The sequence below is a fragment of the Oncorhynchus kisutch genome, unplaced genomic scaffold, assembly GCF_002021735.2.
Source record: "Oncorhynchus kisutch isolate 150728-3 unplaced genomic scaffold, Okis_V2 Okis04b-Okis11a_hom, whole genome shotgun sequence".
NCBI lineage: Eukaryota > Metazoa > Chordata > Actinopteri > Salmoniformes > Salmonidae > Oncorhynchus > Oncorhynchus kisutch.
The window spans coordinates 5,605,559-5,621,851 of NW_022261981.1; the positions used below are offsets into that span (position 1 = coordinate 5,605,559).

The following is a 16,293-nucleotide window of genomic DNA, read 5'->3' on the forward strand; positions in this document are numbered from 1 at the left end:
GTGTAGACAGAACACCTACAGCCTGGTAGTGTAGACAGAACACCTGACGACCCTCCCACTCTGTCTGCCGTATTCTGTCTGTTCTTGTTTCCTTATTAGGATGCCGGTGGGTGGAGTTGGGAGGGTCGTCAGCTTCATGGGAAACACCTGGGCCATGTGTCTCCCAGGATAAATAGACCTCTTCCACATTCATGGAGGAGACTCTCTCCATGCAGACACCTTTGTAGATTGTGTTGTGGTTCTTGGTGGCATGTTTGTTTGTTTGTTTGCTTTGGCACCTTTCAACACCCTGCATTATCACATTCATGCATGTAAAACATTCACTTACACTACTGATTACTGATTACAGACACCATTGTATATTTTCCTTAGTTGCTTTAGTTAATAAATATATATTTTGTTACTCCTTATCTCCACGTTGTCTCCCTTTGTTACGGGCTTTGAGCCGGTTCGTGACAGTAGACAGAACACCTACAGCCTGGTAGTGTAGACATAACACCTACAGCCTGGTAGTGTAAACAGAACACCTACAGCACTGGTAGTGTAGACAGAACACCTACAGCCTTGTAGTGTAAACAGAACACCTACAGCCTGGTAGTGTAGACAGAACACCTACAGCCTGGTAGTGTAGACAGAATGGTGGTGATTTATTAACAAAACCTACTTCTCTCCCCCTTGTCCTTTAATGACTGACTGCCTGATGTTATTGTGTGTGTGTGTGTGTGTGTATCTGCATATTGAGAGCAGCTCCGAGGGCATCGACACATGGACGTACTAGCACTTGTCATCCAGAACGTCAGCCTGTTCAGTCCCCTCCCTTCAGAATGTGTGAGGAATAACAAGCCTGGCTGTTGCTGCAGATGTTATTGTGTTGCCCTACATTCTCATTGACCTTGGTATTTACAGTAATACAATTATCCTGGTTCTAATTATTTTCAACTATGTGATAACAAATAATCCATTGTAATAATGTTATAAAACAGTAAAGAATACAATTGATTCTGTATATTTTTATTTAAATATTTAATAAATGATAATCCAAGTACGTCATGTTTTCATGTTAATACATAGGAAGAGGATTTCTTCTTATTTCGTTTATTTAAAAAAACACAAAGTAAAACATGAATGCATCAATCTCCCCACTATAACATGATTAATTACTCAATTCATAATTCATTGCGGTGATAAAGTTTTTTTTTTTTAGGTCACAACAATAGATCTCTCAGATCAGGGTGTTCCTTCCTCCAGTTAGTGACCACAGCTAATCATTGGCCAATAACAGGCAGGAACATCCTTCCCTGTGGGAATGACACAACAAATGACAATAAACCAAATGTGTTGGAAATAAAAGTAGTGTTCTGCGGTCAACATGTTTCTCCAGTGGTGACCAGCTAGCGGCTACTGAGCAGGTCTTTATTTGGACTTTAAGACGGAGTAAATCCCAAAAGCTGTTCAATTGGTTTGTAACGCCACTCATCTGCTTCCAGCTCTTCAACCAAACTGGCCAGTTTCTCCATTCTAGATACCTGTTGATCTAAAAAAACAAATCAGTGAAATATGCTGTTAGATCAAAGCATTGCATTCATTTGTAGCCGTTACCAGAGTTATTTTTCCCTAAACAACAAATGCGTCCTAAATAGCACCCTATTCCCTATATAGTGGGCTACTTTTGACCAGGCCCATAGGGCTCTGTTTGAAAATAGTCTACTATATATATATAGGGAATAGGGTGCCATTTGAGATGCAATAGCACCCTATTCCCTATATAGTGGGCTACTTTTGACCAGGCCCATAGGGCTCTGTTTGAAAGTAGTCCACTATATATATATATAGGGAATAGGGTGCCATTTGAGATGCAATAGCACCCTATTCCCTATATAGTGGGCTACTTTTGACCAGGCCCATAGGGCTCTGTTTGAAAGTAGTCCACTATATATATATAGGGAATAGGGTGCCATTTGAGATGCAATAGCACCCTATTCCCTATATAGTGGGCTACTTTTGACCAGGCCCATAGGGCTCTGTTTGAAAGTAGTCCACTATATATATAGGGAATAGGGTGCCATTTGAGATGCAATAGCACCCTATTCCCTATATAGTGGGCTACTTTTGACCAGGCCCATAGGGCTCTGTTTGAAAGTAGTCCACTATATATATAGGGAATAGGGTGCCATTTGAGATGCAATAGCACCCTATTCCCTATATAGTGGGCTACTTTTGACCAGGCCCATAGGGCTCTGTTTGAAAGTAGTCCACTATATATATAGGGAATAGGGTGCCATTTGAGATGCAATAGCACCCTATTCCCTATATAGTGGGCTACTTTTGACCAGGCCCATAGGGCTCTGTTTGAAAGTAGTCCACTATATATATATAGGGAATGGGGTGCCATTTGAGATGCAATAGCACCCTATTCCCTATATAGTGGGCTACTTTTGACCAGGCCCATAGGGCTCTGTTTGAAAGTAGTCCACTATATATATAGGGAATAGGGTGCCATTTGAGATGCAATAGCACCCTATTCCCTATATAGTGGGCTACTTTTGACCAGGCCCATAGGGCTCTGTTTGAAAGTAGTCCACTATATATATAGGGAATAGGGTGCCATTTGAGATGCAATAGCACCCTATTCCCTATATAGTGGGCTACTTTTGACCAGGCCCATAGGGCTCTGTTTGAAAGTAGTCCACTATATATATAGGGAATAGGGTGCCATTTGAGATGCAATAGCACCCTATATAGTGGGCTACTTTTGACCAGGCCCATAGGGCTCTGTTTGAAAGTAGTCCACTATATATATAGGGAATAGGGTGCCATTTGAGATGCAATAGCACCCTATTCCCTATATAGTGGGCTACTTTTGACCAGGCCCATAGGGCTCTGTTTGAAAGTAGTCCACTATATATATAGGGAATAGGGTGCCATTTGAGATGCAATAGCACCCTATTCCCTATATAGTGGGCTACTTTTGACCAGGCCCATAGGGCTCTGTTTGAAAGTAGTCCACTATATATATAGGGAATAGGGTGCCATTTGAGATGCAATAGCACCCTATTCCCTATTTAGTGGGCTACTTTTGACCAGGCCCATAGGGCTCTGTTTGAAAGTAGTCCACTATATATATAGGGAATAGGGTGCCATTTGAGATGCAATAGCACCCTATTCCCTATATAGTGGGCTACTTTTGACCAGGCCCATAGGGCTCTGTTTGAAAGTAGTCCACTATATATATAGGGAATAGGGTGCCATTTGAGATGCAATAGCACCCTATTCCCTATATAGTGGGCTACTTTTGACCAGGCCCATAGGGCTCTGTTTGAAAGTAGTCCACTATATATATAGGGAATAGGGTGCCATTTGAGATGCAATAGCACCCTATTCCCTATATAGTGGGCTACTTTTGACCAGGCCCATAGGGCTCTGTTTGAAAGTAGTCCACTATATATATAGGGAATAGGGTGCCATTTGAGATGCAATAGCACCCTATTCCCTATATAGTGGGCTACTTTTGACCAGGCCCATAGGGCTCTGTTTGAAAGTAGTCCACTATATATATAGGGAATAGGGTGCCATTTGAGATGCAATAGCACCCTATTCCCTATATAGTGGGCTACTTTTGACCAGGCCCATAGGGCTCTGTTTGAAAGTAGTCCACTATATATATAGGGAATAGGGTGCCATTTGAGATGCAATAGCACCCTATTCCCTATATAGTGGGCTACTTTTGACCAGGCCCATAGGGCTCTGTTTGAAAGTAGTCCACTATATATATAGGGAATAGGGTGCCATTTGAGATGCAATAGCACCCTATTCCCTATTTAGTGGGCTACTTTTGACCAGGCCCATAGGGCTCTGTTTGAAAGTAGTCCACTATATATATAGGGAATAGGGTGCCATTTGAGATGCAATAGCACCCTATTCCCTATATAGTGGGCTACTTTTGACCAGGCCCATAGGGCTCTGTTTGAAAGTAGTCCACTATATATATATATAGGGAATAGGGTGCCATTTGAGATGCAATAGCACCCTATTCCCTATATAGTGGGCTACTTTTGACCAGGCCCATAGGGCTCTGTTTGAAAGTAGTCCACTATATATATAGGGAATAGGGTGCCATTTGAGATGCAATAGCACCCTATTCCCTATATAGTGGGCTACTTTTGACCAGGCCCATAGGGCTCTGTTTGAAAGTAGTCCACTATATATATAGGGAATAGGGTGCCATTTGAGATGCAATAGCACCCTATTCCCTATATAGTGGGCTACTTTTGACCAGGCCCATAGGGCTCTGTTTGAAAGTAGTCCACTATATATATAGGGAATAGGGTGCCATTTGAGATGCAATAGCACCCTATTCCCTATATAGTGGGCTACTTTTGACCAGGCCCATAGGGCTCTGTTTGAAAGTAGTCCACTATATATATAGGGAATAGGGTGCCATTTGAGATGCAATAGCACCCTATTCCCTATATAGTGGGCTACTTTTGACCAGGCCCATAGGGCTCTGTTTGAAAGTAGTCCACTATATATATAGGGAATAGGGTGCCATTTGAGATGCAATAGCACCCTATTCCCTATATAGTGGGCTACTTTTGACCAGGCCCATAGGGCTCTGTTTGAAAGTAGTCCACTATATATATATAGGGAATAGGGTGCCATTTGAGATGCAATAGCACCCTATTCCCTATATAGTGGGCTACTTTTGACCAGGCCCATAGGGCTCTGTTTGAAAGTAGTCCACTATATATATAGGGAATAGGGTGCCATTTGAGATGCAATAGCACCCTATTCCCTATATAGTGGGCTACTTTTGACCAGGCCCATAGGGCTCTGTTTGAAAGTAGTCCACTATATATATAGGGAATAGGGTGCCATTTGAGATGCAATAGCACCCTATTCCCTATATAGTGGGCTACTTTTGACCAGGCCCATAGGGCTCTGTTTGAAAGTAGTCCACTATATATATAGGGAATAGGGTGCCATTTGAGATGCAATAGCACCCTATTCCCTATATAGTGGGCTACTTTTGACCAGGCCCATAGGGCTCTGTTTGAAAGTAGTCCACTATATATATAGGGAATAGGGTGCCATTTGAGATGCAATAGCACCCTATTCCCTATATAGTGGGCTACTTTTGACCAGGCCCATAGGGCTCTGTTTGAAAGTAGTCCACTATATATATAGGGAATAGGGTGCCATTTGAGATGCAATAGCACCCTATTCCCTATATAGTGGGCTACTTTTGACCAGGCCCATAGGGCTCTGTTTGAAAGTAGTCCACTATATATATATAGGGAATAGGGTGCCATTTGAGATGCAATAGCACCCTATTCCCTATATAGTGGGCTACTTTTGACCAGGCCCATAGGGCTCTGTTTGAAAGTAGTCCACTATATATATAGGGAATAGGGTGCCATTTGAGATGCAATAGCACCCTATTCCCTATATAGTGGGCTACTTTTGACCAGGCCCATAGGGCTCTGTTTGAAAGTAGTCCACTATATATATAGGGAATAGGGTGCCATTTGAGATGCAATAGCACCCTATTCCCTATATAGTGGGCTACTTTTGACCAGGCCCATAGGGCTCTGTTTGAAAGTAGTCCACTATATATATAGGGAATAGGGTGCCATTTGAGATGCAATAGCACCCTATTCCCTATATAGTGGGCTACTTTTGACCAGGCCCATAGGGCTCTGTTTGAAAGTAGTCCACTATATATATAGGGAATAGGGTGCCATTTGAGATGCAATAGCACCCTATTCCCTATATAGTGGGCTACTTTTGACCAGGCCCATAGGGCTCTGTTTGAAAGTAGTCCACTATATATATAGGGAATAGGGTGCCATTTGAGATGCACACATAGGCATAAAAATACATCTAAAAAAGACAACTGCAATAATAATAATTGAATGAAGAGACTGATGGACTTACCGTGCTTCACCTGTTTCAGTGTTGACGCCACCTGGTAGCTGAACACAGACTCACACAGAAATCTGTCTGAGCCGTCTGAAGACACAAGAGTTCTGGTTCAATATGACATCAACACCTGTTACGCTTTCCTCAACTAGCACATGTTACAAGATACTGTAGTGGTAGTAGACAAGTTAGCCCTGAGATAGTTTAAACAACAAGAATGGAAATGTGCCTTCTGGATCACAACCCAAACCAGCGCGCACACACACACACACATACAACTACACACACACACACACACACACACACATAGAAACAGACACACACACACACACACATAGAAACAGACACACACACACACACACACACATACAACTACACACACACACACACACACATACAACTACACACACACACAACTACACACACACACACACACACACACACACACACAACTACACACACACACACACATAGAAACAGACACACACACACACACACATAGAAACAGACACACACACACACACACATAGAAACAGACACACACACACATAGAAACAGACACACACACACACACAGACACACACACACACAACTATTAGGTTATAGATCTATTATATAACATATTATAGTATATGGTTTTGTGGTACAAACTATTTAATACCCAATCCTCCGGGCGAGCACAATCCTCAGTAATTACTGAGTAAGTAAGTAGAGGAGTTGGCTAAAACATGATATAACTCCTCACATTATGCCAACATGTGCCACCGTTCAGTTTTGTGGAGAATAAAAAGACTAGCCAAAATAATCAACTAGCAAACAATGTGTCACAAATCGCACTCTGTTCCCTAGACAGTGCACTACTGTTGACCATGGACCTAGACAGTGGACTACTGTTGACCATGGCCCTAGACAGTGTACTACTGTTGACCATGGCCCTAGACAGTGGACTACTGTTGACCATGGGCCTAGACAGTGGACTACTGTTGACCATGAGCCTAGACAGTGGACTACTGTTGACCATAAGCCTAGACAGTGGACTACTGTTGACCATGGCCCTAGACAGTGCACTACTGTTGACAATGGCCCTAGACAGTGCACTACTGTTGACCATGGCCCTAGACAGTGCACTACTGTTGACCATGGCCCTAGACAGTGGACTACTGTTGACCATGGCCCTAGACAGTGGACTACTGTTGACCATGGCCCTAGACAGTGGACTACTGTTGACCATGGCCCTAGACAGTGCACTACTGTTGACCATGGCCCTAGACAGTGGACTACTGTTGACCATGGCCCTAGACAGTGCACTACTGTTGACCATGGCCCTAGACAGTGCACTACTGTTGACCATGTCCTAGACAGTGGACTACTGTTGACCATGGCCCTAGACAGTGGACTACTGTTGACCATGGCCCTAGATAGTGGACTACTGTTGACCATGGCCCTAGACAGTGGACTACTGTTGACCATGGCCCTAGACAGTGGACTACTGTTGACCATGGCCCTAGACAGTGCACTACTGTTGACCATGGCCCTAGATAGTGGACTACTGTTGACCATGGCCCTAGATAGTGGACTACTGTTGACCATGGCCCTAGACAGTGGACTACTGTTGACCATGGCCCTAGACAGTGCACTACTGTTGACCATGGCCCTAGACAGTGCACTACTGTTGACCATGGCCCACATGATATTAGTGCACAAGGTAGGATTAGGTTCTTCAACTGGCGTCCCACGGACCGAATTCGGTCCCCCCATTTTCAATGTTGGCCAAAAGAATCAAAACATCAGCTCCAAGTGATTACATTTTTTGTGAAATCTGTTCCCAAGTATTCCTGGCAGAATAGAAAGACACATCTGATCATATACAGTATGTAAGTAAGCGAGGTTTGATATAATATTTGACTAAAACAATCTGGTTGGTCTTCTTGCGGTCAATTTGCAGTCTACAAATTAAAAAGTCTAATTATGTTCAGGCCCCCCGACCATCCACTCAAGTAAAAACAAAAATCATCCCGTGGCTGAATCTAGTTGATGATCCCTGGTATAGGGAATAGGGTGCCATTTATTAATAATTTTGTAATATTTTATTTTATTTAACTAGGCAAGTCAGTTAAGAACAAATTCTTATTTACAAGGACGACCTACACCGGGCCAAACCCTCCCCTAACCCGGATGACGCTGGGCCAATTGTGCGCCGCCCTATGGCACAGGCCCCAAAAACAAAGTGGAAAAGAACCCCAACCCTGGCCACCAGTTTCACTGCTGTCCCACTTAACAGTGAGCCCATTAGTCCTCTGAACACCCAGTGCTTTCCAGCACAATGATCCAAACTAAGACATTTATTACAACACAATGTTTGATTTGGGGTCTATGAGGTAACAAAGGATGGGGTTACCCTATCCTAATATAGGGTACAACTCTGGCACATAAGGCTCTGGTCAAAATTAGTGCACAACGTAGGTAATAGGGTGTCATTTGGGATGCACAAAGCAGGGGCAAGGAGCCAGATGGCCCGTTGGGTTCAAACAAACAGATCCTCTTGTGTGATGTGACAAAACTGGTGGTGGGTGTTGTGGGCCGACTCATTGGCAGAGCACTGACTGCTTGCTGGTGCCCATGTACGTCCTCTGTTGGATGAAGATCCAAATATGATTCAAAAGGATCATGGGTCACCAACTCCAGATCAAAGGATCACTAACTACGCTTGACTTGAAGCCAGATTGATTTGGGTGTGAGGGAAGTGGGGCACACTGGCGATGCGCGTTGTGGGGTGACGTTGGGGCAGAGCATTGACTGTCGCTGGTAGCAGTGCACGTCCTCCTGGAGGAAGAGCCAACTATGACGCATGGTAGCTAGTTCATTTAAGGGAACAGTGAAAAGTTCCAGGGACACATTGTTTATCTTGTGGGTAAAATCCAGACAAGCTACACTTGACTTGAAGCCAGACAGAATAGTTGTAAGAGAAGCAAGTATTCAGAACCACACACACATGTACAGTAGCTAACCACACACACAGAAACATTAATCCATCTGAAACACACAACATCACGGTATATGGGATATGAGCACGATTAATATTGCAATCAGAGCCAAGAACAATGTTCAGAATGTTGCAGGTAGAATGTACAGAACAGACAAGGTTTTCTAGAACTCCAAAAGAATCCTCATCACCAGTCTTGTGTCTTGCAACGTTCTGAACCTATATTCTAAAGCCACTGGTGATTGGCCTGTGTCAAAGAAAGCCTACCTTCCATCATCTCCCCGGCTCCTTTGGGATACGTGTAGAGGACCTTACGCGGGGGGATGAGTTCAGACGCGCTGAACCCAGAGCCAGTCACGGAGCTCCCACTAACCCCTCCGGCAGAGGAGGATGAGGAGGAGGCTGCCATTCCAACTGAGGAAGAGGACCACAACGGCAAAATCATGATCACCAAGTTCAGAGTCGTGTATTGCGGATAAATACAGTCCTAAATGACCAGCAATATTTATTCAAAGTAAATTTAGCTAACGTTAGCTGAGCAGCATTAGCACAGATAGAACACGTTATACAAATCTTTGGCATTACATTAGCATGACTAGCTAGCTAACGTTGGCTAACAACATTATGAATAATAAACTGACAGACAAAGCTAGCTACATGAAGCATAGCGCATTTACTACTGAAGCAAACTTTCCGCATAATAAATCAGACATAAGATTATTATTGAAGTGATGAACCTACCACTGGTGATGGAGAAAGCGGCAGGCTAACTTCTGCTTTTGTTTATGTTTCTGGTTAGCTACCCTAACAATAACCCCCGCTTTACGGCTTGGGCGATATATAAATCAAATGTTGATATCGGCGCATCATTAATTTGTTGCGAGCGCGGAATGTTTATCCATGCAGTTTAGAGATCAGCGACGACGTAATCAGCTGGTTACTTTACGTCAAACTGCCTTATGTCGCAAAGAGCCCACACGTAGTTGGCAGCTACTATTCACTACAGTATATCTCGTTTTATTTACTGTTCAAGATAACTGCTACAATGGAAATCTTACGTCCATCATTGATCAACATAAGTGGAAGAGTATACAGAAGAAATACTATCAAAGAAGACCAGTATGAAGAGGGGGAAGAGGACGACTCCTACATGGGACCACCAGGTAGCTAGGTCATCAGTGCTAGCCATTATACCTCAGTGGTGCTAGCTCCCTACACCCCCAGCTAACTATACAGTGCCTTGCGAAAGTATTCGGCCCCCTTGAACTTTGCGACCTTTTGCCACATTTCAGGCTTCAAACATAAAGATATAAAACTGTATTTTTTTTGTGAAGAATCAACAACAAGTGGGACACAATCATGAAGTGGAACGACATTTATTGGATATTTCAAACTTTTGTAACAAATCAAAAACTGAAAAATTGGGCGTGCAAAATTATTCAGCCCCTTTACTTTCAGTGCAGCAAACTCTCTCCAGAAGTTCAGTGAGGATCTCTGAATGATCCAATGTTGACCTAAATGACTAATGATGATAAATACAATCCACCTGTGTGTAATCAAGTGTCCGTATAAATGCACCTGCACTGTGATAGTCTCAGAGGTCCGTTAAAAGCGCAGAGAGCATCATGAAGAACAAGGAACACACCAGGCAGGTCCGAGATACTGTTGTGAAGAAGTTTAAAGCCGGATTTGGATACAAAAAGATTTCCCAAGCTTTAAACATCCCAAGGAGCACTACTGTGCAAGCGATAATATTGAAATGGAAGGAGTATCAGACCACTGCAAATCTACCAAGACCTGGTAGACTTTATGTTTGGCGTAAAAGCAACACAGCTCATCACCCTGAACACACCATCCCCACTGTCAAACATGGTGGTGGCAGCATCATGGTTTGGGCCTGCTTTTCTTCAGCAGGGACAGGGAAGATGGTTAAAATTGATGGGAAGATGGATGGAGCCAAATACAGGACCATTCTGGAAGAAAACCTGATGGAGTCTGCAAAAGACCTGAGACTGGGACGGAGATTTGTCTTCCAACAAGACAATGATCCAAAACATAAAGCAAAATCTACAATGGAATGGTTCAAAAATAAACATATCCAGGTGTTAGAATGGCCAAGTCAAAGTCCAGACCTGAATTCAATCGAGAATCTGTGGAAAGAACTGAAAACTGCTGTTCACAAATGCTCTCCATCCAACCTCACTGAGCTCGAGCTGTTTTGCAAGGAGGAATGGGAAAAAATGTCAGTCTCTCGATGTGCAAAACTGATAGAGACATACCCCAAGCGACTTACAGCTGTAATCGCAGCAAAAGGTGGCGCTACAAAGTATTAACTTAAGGGGGCTGAATAATTTTGCACGCCCAATTTTTCTGTTTTTGATTTGTTAAAAAAGTTTGAAATATCCAATAAATGTCGTTCCACTTCATGATTGTGTCCCACTTGTTGTTGATTCTTCACAAAAAAATACAGTTTTATATCTTTATGTTTGAAGCCTGAAATGTGGCAAAAGGTCGCAAAGTTCAAGGGGGCCGAATACTTTCGCAAGGCACTGTAGCTAGCTAGCTAGATAAGACAGATGGCTACAATACTGTACAGTACTAACAGATTATTGACTTTATTCTACTGAGACTTAGCTAGTTATAGCTGACCAATTGACCACCACATTGTTTTGAGGGATGCTTGTCTCCTCTAAATGTAGCTGTCTCCTCTCCCATTTGTCCCTGCTGCACCTATTATGGAACACCAACATATTCTTGCCAATCTCACAAATGCACTTTGTTGTTTTGATTAGCAAGTGAACAGTTTGAGGAAGAAGAAGAGTTCTGTGACAGCCACTCCATAGAACAGACTGACAAAGGTTTCAGCTGTGCCATTGATGTCCCAAGTGTTCTTTACAAGTGAGTTACAAACACCATGTAGGCTATGCGCCCTAAATGGCACCCTATCCCCTATATAGTGCATTACTTTTGACCAAAGCCTTAAGGGAATAGGGTGCCAGTTGGGATGCACATCATGAGTCGATGACTGCATATGAGGTTGTTAGTCCATTTTAGAATCCGGGACTAGATGACCCACACTCTCGTCTCTAACGCGTGAGCTCAACATTTCCCGAACCGTCCCATTACAGATGAAAATGTTGAATAAACCTCATTTGGATTTACATTACCCGTTGTCCACAGGGAAGCGTTTTTAGCAACACATTCAGTACGCTGGTCTGCATATGGTTCTGTTGGTTTGGAGTTTCAATACTTCACGCAATTTGTATGCGACGTAAACATTTTAGCACAATATGTAAACAATGGCCATGTGTAACCGTACCAGAGACCGAACGTTGCAGACTTTTAATTTGCAGTAGACGCAAGCACTTCCAGCTGATTGCGAAGGAAATGTGGTTCAGGCGACAACGTTTGGCTACATGCCATGCATCAGAAGATTGAAAATACATACACACTTTGCCCGTGCTCATTTCACATACACTATATCTACAACAGTATGTGGACACTCCTTCAAATGAGAGGATTAGGCTATTTCAGCTACACCCGTTGTTGACAGGTGTATAAAATCGAGCACACAGCCATGCAATCTCCATAGACAAACATTGGCAGTAGAATGGCCTTCCTGAAGAGCTCAGTGACTTTCAACGTGGCACTGTCATAGGATGCTACCTTCTAACAAGTCAGTTTGTTAAATTTCTGCCCTGCTAGAGCTTCCCCTGTCGACAGTAAGTGCTGTTAATGTGAAGTGGAAATGTCTAGGAGCAGCAACGGCTCAACCGCGAAGTGGTAGGCCACACAAGCTCACAGAACGGGACCGCCTAGTGCTGAAGCACGTATCGCATAAAAATCATCTGTCCTCGGTTGCAACACTCACTACCGACTTTCAAACTGTCTCTGGAAGCAACGTCAGCACAAGAACTGTTCGGGAGCTTCATGAAATGGGTTTCCGTGGCCGAGCATCCGCACACAAGCCTAAGATCGCAATGCCAAGCTTCGACTGGAGTGGTGTAAAGCTCACTGCCATTGGACTCTGGAGCAGTGGAAGCGTGTTCTCTTGAGTGATGAATCACGCTTCACTATCTGGCAGTCTGACGGACGAATCTGGGTTTGGCGGATGCCAGAGGAACACTACCTGCCCCAATGTATAATGCCAACTGCAAAGTTTGGTGGAGGAGGAGTGATAGTCTGGGGCTGTTTTTCATGGTTCGGGCTAGGCCTCTTAGTTCCAGGGAAGGGAAATCTTAATGCTACAGCATACAATGACATTCTAGATGATTCTGTGCTTCAACTTTGTGGCAACAGTTTGAGGGCCCCTTTCCTGTTTCGGCATGACAATGACCCCCCGTGCACAAAGAGAGGTCCATAAAGAAGTGTTTTATCGAGATGGGGGGGAAGAACTTGACTGGCCTGCACAGAGCCCTGACCGCAACCCAATCGAACACCTTTAGGATGAATTGAAACACTGACTGCGAGCCAGGACTAATCACCCAACATCCGTGCCTGACCTCACTAATGCTCTTGTGGCTGAATGGAAGCAAGTCCCCGCAGCAATGTTCAAACATCTAGTGGAAAGCCTTGCCAGAAGAGTGGAGGCTGTTATAGCAGCAAAGGGGGGGGGGGGGGGGGGACCAACTCCATATTAATGCCCATGATTTTGGAATGAGATGTTTGAACAGGTGTCCACATACTTTTGGCCATGTAGTGTAGCAGGAATACAAGCTGACAGAGTCAAACAGACTGACGCCCCATAAAGTCTGGTTAATAATCCTCTGTGTTTATCTCCACTTCCTACCGTCACATTTAAATATAATTTTATTCAACATTCTGGCTTGTAGTTAAGACTACATGAGGTAACCATGGTAACAGCATAATATTTTAGGCAAATTAGGTGTGTGTTTCATTTGGGCTATGTGCACATCTTCAATGAAAATCAAGGATACGATGTACTAACCAGAGAAGTGTGTTGTTGTTGTTTTTAACAGATACATCATTGGAAGGAAAGGAGAGACACGTAGAAGACTCGAGGCAGACACAAAGACAGACATCCACATTCCAAAACAAGGAGTGGAAGGACAGATCGGTGAGTGGCGTTTTTATTAGCGGAGAGACCAGTACCTCTGGTCCAGGGCTTTGAGCCCTCTTTCAGCCTTCTTGAAGAAGGGTCAGGCCTCACGTAACGCCCTGGACCAGAGCTTGAGCCCTCTTTCAGCCTTCTTGAAGAAGGGTCAGGCCTCACGTAACACCCTGGACCAGAGCTTGAGCCCTCTTTCAGCCTTCTTGAAGAAGGGTCAGGCCTCACGTAACACCCTGGACCAGAGCTTGGAGACCAGCCCAAACCAGAGGTCTATAGTAAAGATACTGGTGCAACACTGTAGCCTCGTCCCATATTATGACTGTTTGTGCCGTCTCACCAACTCCTATGGTCGGAATTACAAGACAATTCATATTTTTATTTTATTTAACCTTTATTTAACTAGGCAAGTGATTAACAATGACTATAGGAGTTCACTATGCAAGCACAAACAGACCTGGGACCAGTCTAGCAAAACTCTTCTTTCTGTACCTCTGGGAATTTCAGTGGTTTTCTGTCAGCAGTCAACTCATATTAATGATTTGATTAGGATCTCTTTTAGTCCCCATTTGGACTAATCTTCCAAGAGTCCTTAACATTAAAATACAATTTATAATACAAACACACTTTCACATATAACACACTATTACAAACATACATAATACACTAGCATAATGACCCAATAAATACTCCATCTAAAGAAAATCTTGATTCTTCATCCACTATATTTAAATTGTTTTTAAATAATGTTTAAACTTATATATTGAAAGGTTTCTAGTTTGCTCAGTTAATTTATTCCATTTCTTTATTGCTCTAAATCGAAATGTTATTTTGCCCATTTCTTTTTTCTGTCTGGATAACGCATATTAATGAGTTGAGTAATAAAAGTCAGCCAAGAACGTGGTTCCAGCAACCACACAAAACTCAAGACTGAAGCATTATCCATGAACCTCTGCTCTTCTCCTAAGGGCTAGATCATGGGATATCAAAAATAAAAGTCTCACATTTACAGTCACACAATAACGGTCTCGCATTTGTTCCAGTGATCACTGGCTCCCAGAAGGCCGCGGTGTCCTCTGCCGTGACTCGTGTCGAGCTCCTGGTGCAGAGCTTTCGCAAGAAGCAGCCGTTCACCCACTTCCTGTCGTTCGCTCTTAACCACCCTCAAGTTCAAGATGGATTCCTGAGGTTTAAAGAGGAGGTGTTGGAGCAGTGTTCTCAGGTAAGGAAGAGTGTGTGTGTGTGTGTGTGTGTGTGTCAGTGAGTGCGTGTGTGGCGGATGGGAGGGATGACAATCTGTAAAATCGTGCATAATAGTCTCAAACTCCAGTTTGAGACTTGACTCTATTCCATTCGTGTTTATATTGACTGAATAGCTATCAGAGATCTTGGGTCCCTGTCTTAGTTTCTCTGGTTGTCTGGTTCTAAGGGTTAAATTGTGCAGATCTAGGATCAGTTTCCTCTTCCTCCAATACTAATCTCAACCATTAGTGGAGGTAAATGCAAAACAGACCTAAGATCAGTGTCTAAGGGCAACTTCACCCTACAGTGCTTCTCTGTGCGGTCAGTTCATCGCAGGTCTCTCTCTCCTCTCTTGTTAAGGACCACGGAGTAGATGGAAGCATCTTCCAGAATCCTGCTAAGCTCCATCTAACAGTCGGCACCCTGGCTCTGCTGAATGACCTGGAAGTGACCCAAGCATGTAAACAACTCCAGCACTGTCAGGACTTTATCAAGTACGTACTGACAACTGGGTCATGTTCATTAGGAATCAAACAGATGAAAACAGACTGAAACAGGGAGGGACTATCCCTATCTAGATTGTAGGGATTGTATAGAAATTTGAGTTGGAGCCAGGAACACACATTATATTATGTCATGTTATGTCAAGTAACACATGTTATGTCAAGTAAGACATTATGTTATGTCATGTAACACACTATGTTCTGTCATGTTATGTCATGTAACACACATTGTTATGTCATGTTATGTAACATATGTTATGTCAAGTAACACATGTTATGTTATGTTATGTCAAGTAAGACATTATGTTATGTTATGTCAAGTAAGACATTATGTCATGTCATGTCAAGTAAGACATGTTATGTCATGTCAAGTAAGACATTATGTTATGTCATGTCATGTAACACACATTGTTATGTAACATATGTTCTGTCATGTAACCCACATTATGTTATGTCATGTAACCCACATTATGTTATGTCATGTTCTGTCATGTAACCCACATTATGTTATGTCATGTAACACACATTATGTTACGTCATGTTCTGTCATGTAACCCACATTATGTTATGTCATGTTC

At 43.2% G+C, this 16,293-nt stretch overlaps 2 protein-coding genes across 7 annotated transcripts in view; one reads left to right on the forward strand and one right to left on the reverse strand.

Annotated features, from left to right (window-relative positions):
* Window positions 1-995: 995 nt before the first annotated feature.
* On the reverse strand, window positions 996-9,828 carry anapc16 (anaphase promoting complex subunit 16). The gene is made up of 4 exons (XM_020470304.2): window positions 9,644-9,828; window positions 9,170-9,316; window positions 5,935-6,009; window positions 996-1,534 (listed from the first exon to the last, which is right to left on the reverse strand). The coding sequence occupies exons 2-4, from the start codon at window positions 9,309-9,311 to the stop codon at window positions 1,425-1,427; spliced, it is 327 nt and encodes a 108-aa protein (XP_020325893.1). The 5' UTR covers window positions 9,312-9,316; window positions 9,644-9,828; the 3' UTR covers window positions 996-1,424.
* Window positions 9,829-9,847: 19 nt separating this feature from the next.
* The window catches only part of ascc1 (activating signal cointegrator 1 complex subunit 1), a 33,465-nt gene continuing 27,019 nt past the window's right edge, over window positions 9,848-16,293 (forward strand). For all 6 annotated transcript variants that reach the window (XR_004206748.1, XM_031813070.1, XM_020470303.2 and 3 more), the window contains exons 1-5: window positions 9,848-10,065; window positions 11,695-11,800; window positions 13,882-13,979; window positions 15,014-15,192; window positions 15,573-15,706. Coding sequence is in view for 5 of the 6 variants with exons in the window: in XM_031813070.1 (XP_031668930.1) it covers window positions 9,948-10,065; window positions 11,695-11,800; window positions 13,882-13,979; window positions 15,014-15,192; window positions 15,573-15,706 (635 nt within the window). In the remaining variant the exon portion in view is untranslated. The remainder of the gene's footprint in view (window positions 10,066-11,694; window positions 11,801-13,881; window positions 13,980-15,013; window positions 15,193-15,572; window positions 15,707-16,293) is intronic.

Excerpts from the sequence above, each read along its gene's own strand:
- anapc16 (XM_020470304.2), bottom strand. The coding sequence starts at position 9,311 with ATGGCAGCCTCCTCCTCATCCTCCTCTGCCGGAGGGGTTAGTGGGAGC. Across the intron at positions 6,010-9,169 it reads AGCCGGGGAGATGATGGAAG|ACGGCTCAGACAGATTTCTG; the intron begins GTAGGCTTTCTT and ends TTGTGTCTTCAG. Across the intron at positions 1,535-5,934 it reads ACTGAAACAGGTGAAGCACG|ATCAACAGGTATCTAGAATG; the intron begins GTAAGTCCATCA and ends TTGTTTTTTTAG.